The sequence below is a fragment of the Propithecus coquereli genome, unplaced genomic scaffold (assembly GCF_000956105.1).
Source record: "Propithecus coquereli isolate 6110/MARCELLA unplaced genomic scaffold, Pcoq_1.0 Scaffold169, whole genome shotgun sequence".
NCBI lineage: Eukaryota > Metazoa > Chordata > Mammalia > Primates > Indriidae > Propithecus > Propithecus coquereli.
Window position 1 is genome coordinate 3,615,571 of NW_012141524.1, and position 20,094 is coordinate 3,635,664.

The following is a 20,094-nucleotide window of genomic DNA, read 5'->3' on the forward strand; positions in this document are numbered from 1 at the left end:
GAATTCTCAAGAATGGTCTCAAGACTATGATTAACTCATGAGACCCTAAAACCCTGGTCACTTATAACATTAAAACTTGTGATAATTAGCACCTATATTCGTTTATGTTATAAGTTAACAATTTATATCCTCTCACAGGTGTGAGAACTTTTAATCTCATTAATTTATTGCATGTGGGCAAATGGAAATGAATAGAGTGCTCTTTAATTTGTTCAAAGTAATTCTGGGTTGAAAGAAGTAATTGTTCAGACATTGGTTTAGCAGCCTGGGAGCATCATATGTGAAACCAAAAATTTATTCTGTATAATTCTCTTAGTGACAAATTACACAAGCTGCAGGGTTTATATGTCAAAGTCTGTGCAGCTGAGCCTTATATCTCTATTAATATAAAATACACACTGTTTTAGATCGTGAACATATGGTCAAGCCTGATTAGATGTATCCTTTGTTACCTGTTTAAATATAAGGATTCTCAAAGGGATAAAGGAATTTTCCCAAAGTCATGTATCCAGTAAGTTGCGAGGTCTGGGATTTCACTGGAGTCTATTAGCTAAGTTGTAAAGCTTAAGTTTTTTCCACTATACCACATCCCTCTTTCTACCCTAGTCTAAACGCAAAGGAAATGCTTGATATTTAGATTAAGGAGGGACATGAAAGATAGTCATCATTCAATTTCAACAAGTATTACTGGTCTTTAACATGATTTTAATGGCATCCAAGGGCAATGCCATTTGAAACTGAAAATGAGACACCAGTTTGCCACCCTCTTCCCATCCCATTGAAGGATATGGAAGACTGCAGTGGTATTAATAGAAAAACAGTTTGCTTGCCGTGTGGCTAGCCCTTGAAAAATAAAAATAAATACACATCTACATTCTTCTCTGTTTTAAGCAAAGTGATCTAATAGTAACAGAACTATAGGTCTTTTATTCTTTCTTGAAAGTTCCATTAAAGTAATCAAGATAATAAACTTGAGGAAAACAAAGAAAAAGATCAATACTAAATAGAAGCATGATGAATATTTATTTCTTTCTCATATACCTCTCTTGGCTTTATAATCCGCATACTTTCCTCAATGTTAAGTCCGTGAAGTTGTAGCTGTGATTCAATAGCATACTGGAAAAGAAAGATAATCTATTTATAACATTAAGCTGAAAGCACCAAAGTACATTAAAAAAAAAAAACACCAAAAACAAATAATAAAATAACAATACAAACATTAAATCCAAGGTCAAGGTTAAGAGACCTAAACAAAACACACTGGAGAAGAACACCTTAATATAATTTACATGCAGGAATCTGAATTTGAAATGTTACATATTAGAGAAGAATGAAAATGTAGAGGTCACCTAGACTTAAGGAGCTACAAGAGATTTTTGGAATAAGATATTAAATCATCTAACTCAAAACCAGAATTTACAAAATAACCAAGGTGAGTAGTATAGACTTGCTATGCCTGAACATAGGATACAGAAATGGCTTAACTTAGAAAGAATAACTTTACTTCCTTGAGAGTACAAGATATGTATGAGAATAAGCAATTACAAGAATTACCTGGAATCTTTTGAAGATATTAAGATTCTGATCCATTTTAGTAAGGTAACAGCTATTAATTTTGACATATCATACCCCAAAATTATAAGGTGTAGGCCAGAATAGTAATAATATAAATAAAGAAATAAAATTTTTCTAACACTGAAACTGAAATATACAATGTACTTTTATTTTTATTATTTTTTTAACTTGCCACTGACTTGAAACTCATATACAATGTACTTTTTATCTGTGTCTGTGTCTAGAACAATCAAATTTCTTATTAAGTAAATCACTGATAAAGTAGCATGTTTTTTTCTAGTGAACCACAAGAAATATTTTTAATTTCTAATACATTTTTTTATAATAAAGCACCAATAATTATGCTAGCATGCTATGAGAATAAAGGGACAAATAAAAGTTTATATTCCTATTCTATATAGCTAAAGAGTTAAGAACTGAGGTTTGTATTGATTTGGTTTCATATACAAATAAAATAGCAACAAGAATTAATAAAACATTTATAACTGCACATGATTTAGACCAGCAGTTTTCTCAATGTCTTTAAAAAGACTAATAAATCAATGTTCCTATTCAATCCTTTCTTCCCTTAGCACATGTTTTACTTGAACAAAAGAAATAAAGTTACAATCTATGAAAAAAATACCTAAATCAAAAGCATATGACAGATCTTTTTATTGTAAGGTTACTTGGAAAAGACTAGTGAATAAACATTCAAGTCAGGAAAATGATATGCTCCTCTAGGAAGAATAGAAAGAACATAAATATAATTTAAAGAAATCCTTACATGATCAGAAGGGAAGGCTTTGGCTTCTAGAAGAATTTTATACCGTGTCGGCGTAGGCTTAAAGAATGATAACTACGATGAAACAGATTTATTGAAAAAGCATTAATGCACAATTTATGCATTTGTTCATTTATACCACGCTTTCATGTTATAATCTCCAGCATTTTAAAGACATTAATTAATTAAACATTTAAGGTGTCTGTTGGGGTACCTTTTCAATTAGCCTTGTTTCCAGTGAATTATAAACAGAAAGAAGATACTGGCTCATTATGTTTATCAATAAAAAAGCCAACTCAGGGGAAAATGTGAATCAGATAAAAATAAATCCTCAAACTTTACTCAAATATTAATTGAAAAATTATCTTCCCAAAGCATTTCATGGTAGTTTCTGTAGTGTGACATTGAAATATCATGTTCTATGTACTTACATTGACTTCTTTTATACTGCCAGTTTGGTTTCCACTGCACAACCTTCCCACTGTTTTAATATTTTATGGGATTTTATTTTGGGTCCAACTGAAAGTACCTTAGCTCTAACATAAAACATCTGCAATTCCTAGAGGCACCAGCGAGAGGTAGTTTGGTTGTTCAGTGGGGCTCTTTCATCTCTGCACACAGTTCTTGGGGAATGAGATTGGTGATAACAATGAAAGTGATAGCTATTATTAACTGGGTCTTGATCACTGGCCAGTGCTAAAGCAACTTTCACATATTATCACATATAATCCTTGTATAGATCTTTGAGGTAGGTATTACTATCCTCATTTTTGCAAAGGAGAATATTAAGACATGGAGATGTCAAAAGCTTGTCCAATGTCAAATAGGCATTAAGTAATTTAGCTGGGGGTCAAATCCAGGAATGTCTGAACATGTAGATATGTTTCCAAAACATACTTACACAATGAAGTCAAGATTTTTCAAAGCATCAAGCAATGATTATAGATATCACATCCCAAACGGAAAATATAAATGATATTTTATTGAGTATTTAAGATGAAAGAAGTATTTTAAACATAGGAACTCATTTAAGGTAGTAGATCCCTTTTCTTCAATTTAGCGTTATTTTCCAAGTCTTTTAACCTACTCCCCAAAAATTAATCCACAAAAGTATGCTGATCCATAATTCTCACTCTGCTGAAGTCTAACATATTGAAAAATTGTCTTTCCAAAGAGTTCAATGCTTTGCTAGCATTTGTACATCATCATTGTTTTGTATGCCTGCAAGCAGTTTCCCTTTTCGTCCACCGTGACTCTTACTCCTTATTTTCTGAGACAAGAACTGTTCGTTATTCAAAGCTCTTTGCAAGAGTCAACTTTTCCATGATTAGGAAGAAGCCATTATATCATGGTCCAGTATTTCCTGGTAAAAATGAAAATGATCTCGCAATTTATTTTTAAGTAAGTAAACCACCAGATGCTCATGAATTAAAGATAGAAAAACATCAGATTCTGTAAATGAGTGTATTCTAAACATTGGTGGGAAAGGAAACTCACCAGTAGAAGATGTAAATTAACAGTCAAAGCATTCATTAAGGCAATTTCTTTCTCATCGGCTCCTGCAAAATAAACATATAATAATTTAGATGTTTCTATTACTTCTAAAGATACTTAGCAAAACAAAGTAGGAAGCATCACTTGATCATTCTTAATGCTTTTAGAGATAAGGGCGTATTTCATGTGTCATCACAAAGAAATGGAAGCTTTCCCACTTGACTCATTTTATCAAATGATATCTGAACTAACATGTACACAGCTAGCTAAAAATTATATTTCCTTTTTCATGTAGTAAATAAAAACCAAATAATGAAGCATTTGCTTTTTCCTGGAAAATGAAAATGATATATCCTATTATCAGCTAGTTTGTCAAATTCCCAAAGAGTACATTTTTGTGGTAAGTGTATCTCCAAAAGGAATCTAATAAGGTATTAAGGTCAATTACAGTTTTAAAGCTGGCTGTTTCTGATATCAAATTAAAATGCACCTTTAATAAAAGATGGCTACTTTGCCAAACATAATTCATTGTTATTACAGTGAGATATATAACAAGACAAAACAACTACATAGCAAAATACAATGACCTAAATAGCTCTGGGGTTTATTCATACACACTGAGATAAAAGATAATAGAGATGTGTAGTGTCTGCTGAGAAAATATGCAGTATTAAGATATCCCCTACATAATCATAATATGATCGAATTCCTTTTAACAAGGGTTTTAACAGAAACAGACCTAGAGAATACATTAGCTGCTTAAGAATTTATAGCATAATAACAGCAATATTAGTACCTCTCATGTTTTGAGTTCTTATATCTCCTTACTATCCCTGAGAAAAATAGGCTGTGTACCTATGCATAACACAAGTCCTACATTTTCTATCTAAAGAGATATTCCTGATAGAGTCCCATTTTAAAAGAATAGCCAGTAAGTGGAAAAATAAATCTAATAGATAGAGTCTAGGATAAGTTCATTGGACGGAGAGGCCACGGAAATAGTGTATAATTTAGGAATTTATATTTCAAAATAGCCATTTAAGGAAGCTCCTGTCATCTTCACCTGGTCAAGGAAAACTTCTTATTGCATTTGCCATATGGCTTTCTGCATTTGATATACAAGGTTAGTGAACAAGTGGTGGGTGCTAATACATATATCCCTGGTCATTGTAAAGCAAAGGTCTGAAGTCAAGGGTCAATAAGAACAATCTCATTCCATATCCCTAGCACTCAATAAAATTTCTTCTAGACATACTATATATATATGCATCTGATAAGCTTATGTTACTTATAGTGGCATATGCCTTCTCCTAAAGTAAGAAAATCTCATCGAAATGTAATTTTAAAAAAATGTTGCCAGTTTTATTATATTCATTTCTTTACACTATGGTGTAAATTTTTCTGTTATTTCTAAAATAAATAGTATCTAAGATATCTAACCTGATCTTATCCTTGACTCTCCATTAACTATTTACATGCATCTTTTCTGAAAACCATTTATTAAAAAAAAAAAATTGGCAGGGTGAGTGGAAAGAAGAAAGGAAGGAAAAGTAATATGAAGAGAAAGCAGAATCAGTAGAAAGAGTGGCATTTGAAAAAAGAAGAAAATAAAAAAAGAAAACATGGTAGTTATCACAAAATGAAAAAAAGAAATGCAAGAAGCAGGAAATGGGGGGACTTTCTATAGAAACTCAGACACTATATTTTTGCTTTAATATTACATTTTGATTAAAACAAATATAGATTCCTGGGAAATTTTTGTTCTCCAGACAATACAGTGTTCATTTGGATCACCTAAAATTTTTTGGGCAAGGGAATGTGATGAATCTACATACATGCCCACCCCTAGATGCACCGGCTGAATTAATGTACATTGACACTTGGCATTGAGTAACAAGAGCAATAGAGGTCATTCCTCACCACACTTTTCAATGGCATGCTCTCACTTGGACCAGTTCTTTGTAAATAATCCCTCCTCTATTTGAATGATTGCACCATGGACCACTTCAAATAAAATTCACCTGCTACTGAACTTTGTCCAAGGACAGGGTCAGTCTATTTAACATGCATGAATGTGCACGCACGTGTAACGGGGTGGTGTGAATATTAAAGTTTCAAAACATTAATAGAAGTGTTTCTTACAAATGTAAGCTAAAGGCACTGAAGAATCAAGCATTCTTAACATCGAAGAGCCACAGCAGACTGATTTTTAGTGCATAGCAATACCTCATTTTGTTGCACTTTACCTTATTGTGTTTTTTACAAATTGAAGGCTTGCTACAACCTTGCATGGATCAATTCTATTGGTGTCATTTTTTTTTTAACAGTGTTTGCTCACTTCATGTCTCTGTGTCATATTTTGGTAATTCTAGCAATATTTCAAACTTTTCATTATTATTATATTTGTTATGATGATCTGTAATCAGTGATCTTTGATGTTACTATTGTAACTATATTAAGGGACCACAAACCATGCCCACATAAGATGGCAAACTTCATCCATAAATTTCATGTGTATTTTGATTGCTCCACTAACTGACCATTTCCCTGTCTCCTTCCCTTGGGCCTTTCTATTTCCTGAGACACTAAAATATTGAAATTAGGCCAATTAATAACCCTACAATAACCTCTAAGAGTTTCACATCTCTCATTTTAAATCAAAAGATAGAAATGTTAAGCTTAAAGAGGAAGGCATGTCCAAAGCTAACATAGCTGAAAGCTGTACCTCTTGTGCCAGTTAGCCATGTCAAGATTGCAAGAAAAAGTTCTAGAAGGAAATTAAAAGTGCTATTCCAGTGAACACAGGGATGATAAGAAGGTGAAACAGTCTCAGTGCTGATATGGAGAAAGTCTGAGTGGTCTGAATTGAAGATCAAACCAGCCACAACATTCCCTTAAGCCAAAGCCCAGCTCAGATCAAGGCCCCACCTGTCTTCAATTCTATGAAGCCTGAAAGAGGTGAGGAAGCTGCAAAAGAAAAGTTGCAGCTTTGGAAGCTAGCAGAGGTTGGCTCCTGAGCTTTAAGGAAAGAAACATAAAAATGCGAAGTAGACATAGGTCCCAGGAGAAAGAGGAAGAAGCATGGATGCCGGGCGGCTCCCAGGATGCAGAGGTGCCACTGCCTACATGGAGCCCCCTGAGCACCTCTGGAACAATGAATGCCAACCTCTTGTTTAACAATTAGTCAGTGGGGAAAATTATTAGATCTCACAGATTTGGTCATTTCAATTAGAAAAACAGGAAAATAGGGGCAACTACTATTCGCAAATGAAAATGCATACGGACATGACTTGGAGGACCAAAGGTTACAAGAAGCTTTGAAGAGGAGTCTCTCAACAGTGTGTCCTGACCTGTAGCTTTCTTGCCTTTCATGGCACCCACGGTATTTCTGTTGATAATGCCAGCAAAAGGGATAAAGTCCATGATTTTAAATCAGGTTTCCTTCTAGGCCTACACTACAGCATTCAACATTACCAATGGAAATGTAAGTTATGATCATTGTTCACAAGAGAGTATAGTACTAGGAGCAGGAGTAATTGTTTCTTCAATATTCTTTGGATTAATCCCTAATTTGGCCCAAATGAAGTATTCCTTGGATAACTTTTGGACCAAAAGAACCTTATCTTTCTCACCCAAGTCAGTGGAATGAATGTTTTTGCATCCTGAAGCCTAGAGCCTATTTGAAGGATTGAGATCATGGACAAGGGGCCAGGTGCAGTGGCTCACGCCTATAATCCTAGCACTCTAGAGGCCGAGGCAGGAGGATTGTTTGAGCTCAGGAGTTGGAGACTAACCTGAGCAAGAGCAAGACCCCGTCTCTACCAAAAAGACAAGAGAAGAAAACCCAGCCGGGCATTGGGGTGCACACCTGCTGTCCCAGCTACCCAGAAGGCTGAGGCAGAAGGATCGCTTAGAGCCCAGGAGCCAGAGGTTGCAGCGACAATGGCGCCACTGCACTCTACCCAGGGCAGGCGAGTGACATTCTGTCTCAATAAAAACAAACAAGGCACTGGAGATCATGGACAAGGAAGACAATGTCATAGGCCATTCAAGAAGGGCCTGTAGAAAGGCTGCTAAGGAAACAGAAATACCCAGGGCAGTGCTGTTTGAGACCACAAATTTTATTCCCAAAGTTTTCACCTACTTTAAGGATACAGTGCAGTACGCTTGAAGAGGAAACTCAGTCTTCAAGAACAGTACTTTTCTACACCAGAGGGCTGTAGGGATGAGCTTTAGGTGAATTTGTCTGTCTCCAACTTGAAACCCTTTCTCTCTCAAGACTTCAGTTTAGACAAAGGTTTCTTGGGGACCTCAGAGGTGTCTGCACTAACAAGATGATTTAAGATTAGACATGCCGAGACTGGTTCCAGGCTGGTTGTATCTGGAGTCTTTAGAGCTGACTGGAAGAAGAGCAATGAGAAGGTGTCCCGTCTGACACCACCCTGGGGTTGCTGAGGGAGCAAGTGAGGTAACAACCAGCCTGTGAAAGGCTACTGTGAAATTACTAACGAACTCGTCTCAAGTTCAATATTTCGGGGGAAAAAAAGTGCATGATGAGGCATTAAGTGCCGATGTAGAACCTGCAGCAAATTATTCAGCAGATCTGATGAAGATCATTGAGGAAGGTAGCTGCACTGAACAACAGATTTTTTCCAGGTAGGTGAAATAGCTTTTTATTTGGAGAAGATGCCATCCAGGACTCTCATAGCTAGAGAAGTCAATGCCTGTCATCAAACCTTCAAAGGACAGGCTGACTTTCTTATTAGGAGTTAAAACAGCTAGTGCCTTCAAGTTCAAGCCAATACTTATTTACCATTTTGAAAATCCCAAAGCCCTTTAGGAATCATACTAAATCTACTCTGTCTGTGCTCTATAAATGGAACAACAAAGCCTGGATGACAGGACATCTGTTTACAACATGGTTCACTAGATATTTTAAGCCCACTGTTGAAACTTATTACTTAGAAAAAAGGATCCCTTTAAAAACATTACTGCTCATTGACAATGCACCTAGTCACCCAAGAGCTCTGAGGGAGATGCTCAAGGAGGTTAATGCTGTTTTCTTGCCTGCTAACGCGGCATCCATTCTGCAGCCCACAGATCAAGGAGTAATTTTGACTTTCAAGTTTTATTATTTAAGAACTACTTTTCCTAGGGCTATAGCTGGCTGTCATAGACAGTGATTCCTCTCACCAGTCTGGGAAAAGTTAATTGAAAATATTCTAGAAAGGATTTACCATTCCAGCTGCCATTAAGAAGGTTCGAGATTCGTGGGAGGAGATCAAAATATCAGCATTAATAGGAGTTTGGAAGAAGTTGATTCCAACCTGCATGGCTGATTTGAGGGATCATGACTTGCTGAGGCAGTGATTACAGATGTTGTAGAAAAAGTAAGAGAACTAGAATTAGAAGTGGAGCCTGAAGATGGGACCGAATGGCTGTAATCTCATAATAAAACTTAGAAGAAGTTGCTTCTTGTGGATGAGCTAAGAAAACTGGTTTCTTGAGAGGGAATCTACTCCTGGTGAAGATGCTGTGAACATTGCTGAAATGACAGTAAAGGATTTAGAATATTCCATACACTTAGTTGATAAAGCAATGGCAGGGTTTGAGAGGATTACTGCAATGTTGAAAGAAGTAAAATGCTAACAAATAGCGTTGTATGTTACAGAGAAATCTTTTGTGAAAGGAAGAGTCAATTGACGTGGCCAACTTCATTGCTGTCTTATTTAAGAAAGTGCCACAGCCACCCCAACCTCCAGCAACCACCGCCTGATCAGTCAGCCGCCATCCACATAGAAGAAAGACCCTCCACCAACGAAAAGATTATGACTCACTAAAGGCTCAGATCAATGTTAGTCCTTTTTAACAATAAAGCATTTTTAATTAAGGTAATTATATTGTGTTTTCAGCCATAATGCTATTGCACAATTAACAGACTACAGTGTAGTGTAAACATAACTTTTATATGCACTGGGAAACCAAAAAATTTGTGTGACTCACTTTTTTGCAATATTCACTTTATTGTTGTGGTCTGAAACCAAGGCCACAATATATTTAAGGCATGACTGTATTTTCAATAGAAAATGTACCTAATTGACTATCTTTTTTGGTTCAGATTAGATTTCTAAAACCAACATTGTGCTAAGATATTTCAATATCGTCAGCATTCCATAAGAAAATAAATCTTTTTTTCTGTAAACCAAAATTTTTTCAATTTGCTTTTATTTATTCATTTTTTCCCCCAATTGCTTTGAATTAGTGTATTATAGAAACATCAACAACTACTAGTACTTAAGGGGAAATTTTTTAAAAAGCTTCCAGGAAGCTTATCAGGTTTCGAAGGGATCTTTGCTTCAGGAGATCATCTATGACTCACTGCACCGAGTGTCAAGATTTGAATAATTTCATTTGAGATGAGTGTGGGTCATGGTTCTCTTTCAAAGAGTGCTTCCCTGCTTCTTTAGTACTTGTTTATTTATTTATTGGACATCGTTTTTTTCTTTGCCAGAAGGTAACCCTCAGTTAAATGCAAGCACTGCCTTCTTGTCTGCAAGCCTGGCAAGCTGACATTTATGGAGCCTTTACCATGTACCGACACTTCTAAATACGTGACTTATATTATTTCAGTCTTCACAGCAACCTGATGAGGTATCTACTCTGATTTTCTTTATTTTATCAGCAAGGAAGCTAATATTCAAAGAAATGAACTAACTTACTAAAAGTCTCTTAGAAAAAAATAAAATAATAATAATAATCTTTGTCTAGAATTCCATTTGGAAGCAGTGCTTACAGATAATCTGTGTATTTGACTTCAGTCAAAAATAGGAGACCTAGATCTAGACTCATAACTAGCCTCTTTCTGTGTCTTTCTAATCCTAACGTAATTTCAAACCTTTGCAAAATGAGGATAAGGCCCCAATCTACTCACTGTTTGATAAGAAGATTCATTAGGGGTCTCATAACTGCCATACCATGTTCTGTGTGTTTTACTAAGCAGATGCAAATGTTATTGTGGATTTGGCTGTGGGGTTTGTAATTAGGCTAAGTCCAAGAACTTTACACTCCATTTTCCAAGTAACAAATTTCTGTGGGCTCTAGAGCTGGCCAATACATGGCTAAGGGCCTGTAACTGTTGAGGGAGAGATTCCAGGGATTATTGCTTCTCTGAGGGTCAATAAAGTTTCATAAAGAAAATTTATGTTCACATTACAACATTTTTATAAGCCCAAATGCATGAGGCTAGCCCTTTGTGATTTTTATGTGCCCAGGGAAAAGTAGGCTTAATAATAGTACTAATAATATTCTTCAGCAATTTTATTTCTAACATCTTGATAATATGACATTAATTATAAGGGAAAGTTACTCCATGTTTTGCAGAACTGTTGGCTCTATATAGAATGTTTTATTAATAGTTTTTCTTCTCATCTGAAATTGAAATTCTTTTCTATGTCTATGAATAAATATCTCTTTCTCTTCTCTATCCACTGTATCAATTTGTACATATAATAATTTTTATGATCCTGCTGGTACTTTCTTTGAGAAATTTTATGGTGAAATAAGGCTATGGTTTTAAGGACTTGGAAGATTCAATCTTAACCCAAAATATACAACATGTCTGTGTGCTCATGACACATTCAGGTAGCCTAACAAGTAGAAAAAACAAATTTGACTTGTGATACTCTTTACTTTAGTTACCATACCATTATTTTAATCATTTTATGATTTAAACCATACCTACTTCCAAAGAAGGTCTGAAGTTTCTTATGCAATTTGAGGAAAAATGCTAACAAATAGCAATAACATACATGCACATTAGAAACAAATTAGAAACTATTAAATGTTTTTATTACTTCAAACTTAACCAGCTTTTTCTCAGAGCTTGCTAGTAACTCTAATAATCCAAGGCAAAAAGGAAACCCACGTGGGGTCTGCAAACAAAATAAACACATACATACACAAAAACACCTTCCGAAAGAATCAGTTTCTATGAAAGCAAAGAGTGAATTAAAAATTCATTTTTCAATTGGATGTAAGGATCATTTCTCTGACTGATATATACAATTTGAAAAGTAAAGAATTTGGAAGATTATAATGGTTAGTGAAATTTAACATAAATAAGTAAATATCAGGCTTTTAAAATATTGTTTATAATTCACTTTTGCAGATTGTTAATTCATATTCTGTTCGTCAACAACAAAAAAATAGCAGAAATATTTCCCCTAATAAATTATGAATTGTAGAGAACAAAACATATATTTAACAAAATAATCATTAAACTAAACATCCCCTTCGTTCACTAAAAATATTTCAAATGAAATGTGACAATGCATTTGTCACATAAGGTTTGAGACTTTAGGAAGTCAAATATATTTTGTTTAATGAGTTTCATATCTACAAAACTGACTGTCCATTGCAAGAAATATTTGCTATCTTGTATATCCCACATTATATTTTGGGACCAAACATCTCTATTTTAATTAATGCAGCATTCAAAGATGAAGGTGTAGAAAGCTAAAGAAGTTTGTCCCATAGGTGTGGTATAACAAGAACTATTGGGTCTTTGTTTCTAGTTCCTGGCACAGAGCCCCCCAAATCCTTGGATTTTTCCAAGTGATAAAAATATCTTGTGTTATTCATGAAAAGTTCCTTTAGGTAGCACCTGAGTTTATGCTAATGAGGTGACTTAGGAGTGGGACTACTAGCTGGTTTCAGGATGGGGCTGGTCACCAGAAAGAACAAGAGATTAGAGGGATTAGAGGATTGGAACTTTCAGCTCCACCCACTGGCCTACTGGGCCAGAAGGAGAGCTGGAAATTGAACAATGGCACTCAGAGCCCATATGGGTAGGAAAGCACCTCTGAGTGCTGAGAGGGTGACCTGCTCAGAGAAGGCATGGAAGCTCCATGCCTCTGGGTCCTCCCACCATTACCTTGACCTATGCATCTCTTCCATTGGCTGTGCCTGAGTTGTGTCCTTTATAATAAATTTATAAAGTGTTTTCCTGAGTGCTGTGAGCTACTCTTGCAAATTAGGGAACCCAAGTATGTTGTAGTGGAAATCCCTGAATTTACAGCTTGTCGATCAGAAGTATGGGTGTCTCCTGGGACTTTTGACTGGTGTCTGAAGTAGGGATAGTCTTGTGAGCCAAAATATAAATTGTTTCACTCTGCATGGTATTTCAAAGACAAGCGAAAAAACCCTACAGCTAGGGTTGACAAATTTTCTTTTAAAGATTTAAAATAAATTCAGTCCCTTTACTTTTCTAAACAAGACAAGATTTACAGTCTTTTTTTTTTTTCCTTTCCTTAGTAACAATAATGAGGTGGTTGGTCTGAAATTTCAAGGATCTTTATGTGACATACGTGTATTTACTGGGCAACAAAACACTTACACATTTAATAAGTTGCAATAGAGCTGTAAACTTTTAAATGGTCGAAGGAAATGTTTTTGCAGGGTTTATTGGCTTCATAAATAAATCTCACTGAATAATATCACCTTACCACTTCCCTAGCCTGTATATAAACATCCTAACTCCTCCTTACAGGATGATAAATATTAAGCACAAAATAACAAGATTAGAATGCAGTTTATGTTCTGAAAGCAAACCTAATACAGAGGTAAAAAAAAAAAAAATCCACAGCTACAGCTAAGGAAAATATACATTCTCCGGTTGAATTAATTGTGGATTTTTTTTTCAGGGTTTTTGTTTACGTGTTAGACATTTGAATGAATATAATTGCCTGCTAAAGAATAAAAACAAATGAAGGGTTTATTAACCAACTATTTAACACACCTTTAAACGCAACCCAGGATTGTTCAGGTGGGAATTTCCTCCATCAGAATATACAGTCCTCAAGATAATTCTGACAGCCAGATCAAGCTCTGTGTTCCTGAGAACCTACTGGTATGGCAGCAGCTCATACTGGACCTGGCTGACAAAGACTCTGGCCCTTGGCACAGACCCAAGCATCTAGGGCTGCACAGATTCCCTCTGGGGCTTCTTATGCAAGTCTTGACTCAGGTCCTACACACGGAGTCTGATTCCATGTGCTGCCCCCAAAACACTGCATGTCCAGGCTTCCAAATTCTCCTTGCTTCAGTAATGGCTCTATTTCGGGTCTATGGAGATTTCTATTTAATTTTTTTTTTTTTTTTTACTATTGCTATATATTTGTTAATTTAACTTTTTTCTGTCCAAGGGAGCCTTTTCAGCTTGTACTCAACTTTTATCTTAAATTATAATAGAAGTTGATATTCTGATTCTACAATATAGCATATAAAACAAATTTGTATACTATAATGATTCCTCAATAATATCTAGTAGAAAATGGAACTTTTGCTTACAACTTTTCTATTGGGGTTTTTTTAAAATTAGGTTAACATATTTATATGGTTCATAAACAAAAAACAGATTTTCCTGTAATTTGGGTGTGTTAAACATGAACGTGTTCTCCTCTGTGTACATGATGGGTCACTGTGCCAAGAAACTTCCCCATGTCAGACTCTTTAGGTGGCCCAGATATCACAGAGACTTGTCCAGTCTCCTGCACAGGTACTAGCAGCTAAATTAGATTACAAGTTGTTAAACATTAATTTAACCCTTTCGTTTTCACTATGTTATATGTTATGGACTGAGTTGTGTTTCCCCAAATTCATATGTTGAAGCCCTCATCTCCATTGTGAGTATATTTGGAGATGGGCCTATAGATTGTTAACTAAAGTTAAATGAGGTCATAAGAGCGTGGACCTAATCCAGTAAGACTGGTGCCCTTAGAAAAAGAGGGAGGAAAACCAAAGATCTTTCTCTCCCCCAGTGCACAAAGAAAGGCCACGTGAGGGCATAGTGAGGAGGTAGCCATCGGCAAGCCAGAGAGCCCTCACCAGAAATCAACCCTGAGGGCACCTTGAACGTGGACTTCCAGTTTCCAGAACTGTGAAAAAATAAATTTCTATTGTTTAATCTATGTTGTCTGTGGTGTTTTGTTATGGTGCCTGAGCTGACTAATAAGTATACATGTCCTCACCTGGGACTTTTCTTCTCCCTTATCCAGTGACTAACCCTCCAGTCTTCTCCTGGAGTAGCGGTATAGGAGGATTCACCTGGCAGCATCGAGTGGGCAATGGGATGTGGTATCCTAATTACATTTTAGACAGATTGTCAACAAATCTCTTTTTACTCCTATTTTCATCTCTACTTCTAGAGAGGCTTAATTTGAATAATTCTCAAGCCTTTGAAGGATCTGCAAGATAAAGCAGGTGGCTTTTCATTTTTTTCCCATTGGGAGATAAGGATTTGGTTTACTTTTTGTTTTCATTTTGTTTCATTTTTTAGACTAAGCAGTTAGTACTTGTCTACCTGCTAGCCAGCTCCCCAGATTTGCTGGCTACCATGTCCTTTACCATTTCAGTTTGGCCTTTGGGGTTTAGAATTTTTAAATATTTTCTAATTACATTAAGAATTCCTTAGATTTCAGAAAAAAAAAGTAATTAAATGCATACGTTCAGTCCTCCATCAACTGGAAAATTATGTCTCTTCTGTAATGTGGATCACAATAATTAATTTTATATTTCTTTGTATTTTACTTGATTATGTACATATATTAATTTTACGTCTTTGTATCTTCCTTTACCGAGAGTCCCATGAGGATAGGATGGCAAGTGTTCTTATTGACCTTAACGTCCACAGTGCCTGCCGCAAGTCCTGACATACAGCAGAGGGTCAATGATTATTTTTTAAACAAACAAGATATTCTCCAGATTTTAATGATTTGCCAGTTGCCATAGTTTTTTCTACATGTAAGTCCAACTTTCCCTACTCTAATTCCATTTCTCTTCCAGCCCAAGTTGATTTTGTCTTCTGATTATTGGCCAAGATTCAAGTGGTATGAAGCAATAAAAATATTTTTATAATTGCTTATGGGGGAATGAGATTTAAAAAAGCATTTTGAAAGTTGGGATTTTCCTAAGGCCTTCAAATATTTCTAAATAACACCCTCTAATTGCTAAAATATCATTAATGTTTTTTCAGTACTCTAAATTTCACATGATTTCAGACCATGTTGAATACTCAATCCCATTAAATAAAAAACTTTTTTCAAGAGTGAATACATTTACCATCTAAAACTATCTCGAATACCACCAATAGTATATATAACTCACTTCAGGAAACACATTACAGACCAAAACAGCATCAGCTATATTATTTTCAATAACACTAAGTCTATGCTTAAATTGATCACCAAGGATTAAACTAAAATGAGTCAAAACATGATTGGCGTTTCACACCTTTATCATGTGAAGATAAGCGTTCATTTTATCATATAGTGAAATTATAGAAAATTGATTTCAGTTGATTTTTATGAAATTTGTTTAATTATAAATTAACACAATGCATCTATTTTTCATGGGATGGTAAATATCACTTTTAAAATATATGAGAGGCCGGGAGTGGTGGCTCACGCCTGTAATCCTAGCACTCTGGGAGGCCGAGGCGGGCGGATTGTTTGAGCTCAGGAGTTCGAGACCAGCCTGAGCAAGAGCGAGACCCCGTCTCTACTAAAAGAAAAAAGAAAAAATAGAAAGAAACTATCTGGACAACTAAAATATATAGAGAAAAAATTAGCCGGGCATGGTGGCGCATGCCTGTAGTCCCAGCTACTCGGGAGGCTGAGGCAGGAGGATCACTTGAGCCCAGGAGTTTGAGGTTGCTGTAAGCTAGGATGATGCCATGGCACTCTAGCCAGGGCAACACAGTGAGACTCTGTCTCAAAAAAATATATATATATATACGAGAAAAAATAATATCACAAATATTTTATTTTCCTATCAAACAACCTGGTTATGTTCATTATTTTATAGCAATCTTTGAATGAACAGTCTAAGTTAAAGGTATACTCACCTTTGACTGGTAAAGGTTAAAACACAAAATCAGGATGTTCTTCAATAAGATTTTGCCTATATAATTTATGTTTATAACTAACTATCTTTACAATCCGTTTTTTTCTTTCTTTTTTTTTATTTCAGAATATTATGGGGTACAAATGCTTTAGTTATATATATTGCCTTTGCACCGCCTGAGTCAGAGCTACAAGTGTGCCATCCCCCAGACATTGTGCACAGCATGCCTTAGGTGTGAATTTACCCATACCCTCCTCCTCCACCACCTACCCGCCCCCTGAACTTCCATATGTGCACATAAGTGTTAAACAATTAGTACCAATTTAATGGTGAATACATGTGGTGCTTGTTTTTCCTTTTCCATTCTTATGATATTTCACTTAGAAGAATGGACTTCAGTTCCATCCAGTATAATACAAAAGGTATTAGTTCACCATTACATTCTTTTCTTCTTCTTCTTCTTCTTTTTTTTTTTTCTAGAGACAGGATCTTACTCGGTCATCCAGGCTGGAATCCAAGGCATGATTATAGTTCACTGCAGCCTCAAACTCCTGGGCTCAAGAGTATCCTTCTATCTTAGCCTCCTGAATATCTAGGACCATAGGCGTGAGCCACTATGCCCAGCTAAATTTAAAATTTTTTGAAGAGATGAGGGTCTCACTATGTTGCCCATGCTGGTTCTTGAACTCCTGACCTCAAGCAATCCTCCCGCCTTGGCCTCCCAAAGTGCTGGGATTACAGGTGTGAGCTACTGTGCCCAGCCCCATCTTTACAATTCTTTTGGAAAAAAATTCACTGTGCTTTTTACTTACCTACAATGTCCTTCATAAGGCCTACAATAATCTCATCTCCTATAATCCAAGGACGCTTCCCTACGTCATGACCATAGCCTCCCCTGAAATTAAAAAGGGACATAAATATTTCTTAGCTCTTGTGTGCATATGTGTGATTTTTCAAATATTAGCTTTAGCAAATGAATATTTCTATATGGGCTTTTGTAATGTCTTAGTAGTTACATAAAAGCATACTATTTTAAAACCAAAAAATAATACATGGGAATAATGTCTTTTAAGGTCATATTGTTATTTCTTTAATTTTCTTTTTGTTAGGAAGGTGGGAGATTGCTCATACACTATTTCGATATTTTGCTATATTTTAGAGTTTAAGATAGGATTTTTTTCTCACTTATTTTGAAATTTTCAAGATCATTTGAACACTCTCCTTGTATGCCTGTAGCATAGAGTAGTATCTATATTAAAATATAGGTACAATATTTTTAGTGTAGAGACTGAAATGATTATAAGTTAATTTTTAAAATATAGGTACAATCTGCAAATTAAATAAAAGTGTGTAAAATGCAACTATATTCATGATGACATTTCAGGTAAATAATAAAACTTAGCAATAATCAAAGTCAACACTATTTGGCTTAACCTGTTTTCCAGCAATTTCGCCTTCACACTCCAGCTTAATTTTATTGTTCTGGTAAATACCCCAGAAGGCACAATAGAAAAACACAAAATACACAGAGCACTTCAAATCTCAAGAAGTTTCCATCAAATGAAGAAGGCAAATACACTTGAAAAACACAGAAGAAACTAAAACAAAGGATTAAGGGGAAGTGCCTTCAAGTGCTGTTCCATACTTGCACCTTTAAAGCTCTGAATTTGATAGTTCTTAATTCTTTAGGAATCCAAACACTTCATAAACTTGGAAGAAAGAAATTAAGTAGGTGCTTTGTATATAGCGCAAACCTGGGTTTGAATCCATGCACGGAAATTTGGTAAGCTGGTAAACACACTCTAAGAAGGGTGGTAAGACTGGAGAATTGGACCCCTGTCTTTTAGCCTCTGCTGATTTTCATGGTGTAAATACCCCATTGGGGCTAATTTCATGCTACCAGCAAAAATTCTGAGTATTTCACAACTGGCTTTCGTCACCTAATACAAGTCAGCTCCAGGTCACTACTGGCTGCTTGTGAGATCACATGTATTAGCCGCTTATAGGGCCTAATTTTCCACATTTATAAAAGTAAATGGGTGACAATAATGTACCTTCAAGCGTTGTCATGAAAAATAAATGAGCTAACATGTAAAAGAGAGTGATACCCAGTACTCCTTTGCTGAGTCTTCTTTTCTGATGTAAATCTAATGCTCAAATTCCCTCCATCAGCATGCGGTGTATAACACAATTTTTAAACTAATATTTCGATTACCGTATAAACTAAGATGAAGGAAAAGGACTTTCTTTGAAAATAAACATAGACTACTAAGAATTAGGGAGGAAGAGAGGGCAATTGTTAGTTATTATCATTCATATTATTATCAGATAGCCTGCAGCTTGCCTCTTTCCTGATTTCCAATATAAATGCTAAAGACAAAAATCATTATCATTAAATGGTAGTTAAAGGCAGATACTTGGATCCTTTTTTATTTTAATCACATAGAGCTCCATGGCCTTTGCTGATAGCACAATACATCTTATTACATTTAGGTAGTAAAATTCTATGTTCTGCCTCAGAGAATTTATATCTCAGAATATTATGCCACCTACTCCTCACTCTGGTAGACACCATGGTAATAATCTTTAAGAATAGGTTTCTTCCTGCAATGCTTTTGGCATCTCCTTCCCCTTAAAATATCACACACAGAATCCACTTCCTCATTTTGTCAGCCCACTAGCCTGGGGTAGTGAAATGTATTTAGAAAGTGTTATCCAAATAAGCCCAAAGTAAAGTGGCCTGTCATTAGAAAAGAGTTGATGTAGATTAAAGTGCAGTTATAAATATATGTATTAGAGTTAAGAAACATATTGCTTTCATTTAAAACTCCTTAAAATAGTTGCAGCATAGCTACAATATTCTTTTTACAAATACTGGCAAGAAAAAGAAAGCCTGGGAGAGAGTTAACTCACTACCATGGGATAAATCACTGCCATGAGTGGGGTGTTTTTTGAGATGTCTACAAGTAGTATTTATTCATGAAATTAGATTGCAGGATGTAAAATCTAATTAAGAAGTTAATAGAAACTTGGGTCCTCTTTAAAGTGGGACTATGCTTTAATAATCATCCTACAAAATGAAAGGTGGCCCTGTTTTTAGAAAGCATCCTTCCGTAAGTAAATTAATAGGATTTCACAGCCTTCCTTAATGATATCACAACTTTTTTTCTGTGACCCAATGATGATTAGCTCCCAAAGATGTTGGGGCAAATCTTTATAACGTGCCACACCATGAACTTTCTTATACTTTCTCATATATATGTGTGTGTGTGTTTGTGTGTGTGTACCTTTGGTTTTTTAAGAAAGAAACACTTAAGTTGAATGAGACAAGAAGGGTCTGCAGGAAAGGTCTATACCTGCCT

General features: G+C 35.5%; 1 protein-coding gene across 1 annotated transcript in view; it reads right to left on the minus strand.

Annotated features, from left to right (window-relative positions):
• KYNU (kynureninase) overlaps window positions 1-20,094 on the minus strand; it is a 155,563-nt gene that overhangs the window by 94,815 nt on the left and 40,654 nt on the right. The window contains exons 3-6 of the mRNA XM_012641740.1: window positions 17,545-17,622; window positions 3,836-3,897; window positions 2,342-2,413; window positions 1,042-1,116 (exon numbers count right to left, since the gene is read on the minus strand). Of these exons, the coding sequence (XP_012497194.1) occupies window positions 1,042-1,116; window positions 2,342-2,413; window positions 3,836-3,897; window positions 17,545-17,622 (287 nt within the window). The remainder of the gene's footprint in view (window positions 1-1,041; window positions 1,117-2,341; window positions 2,414-3,835; window positions 3,898-17,544; window positions 17,623-20,094) is intronic.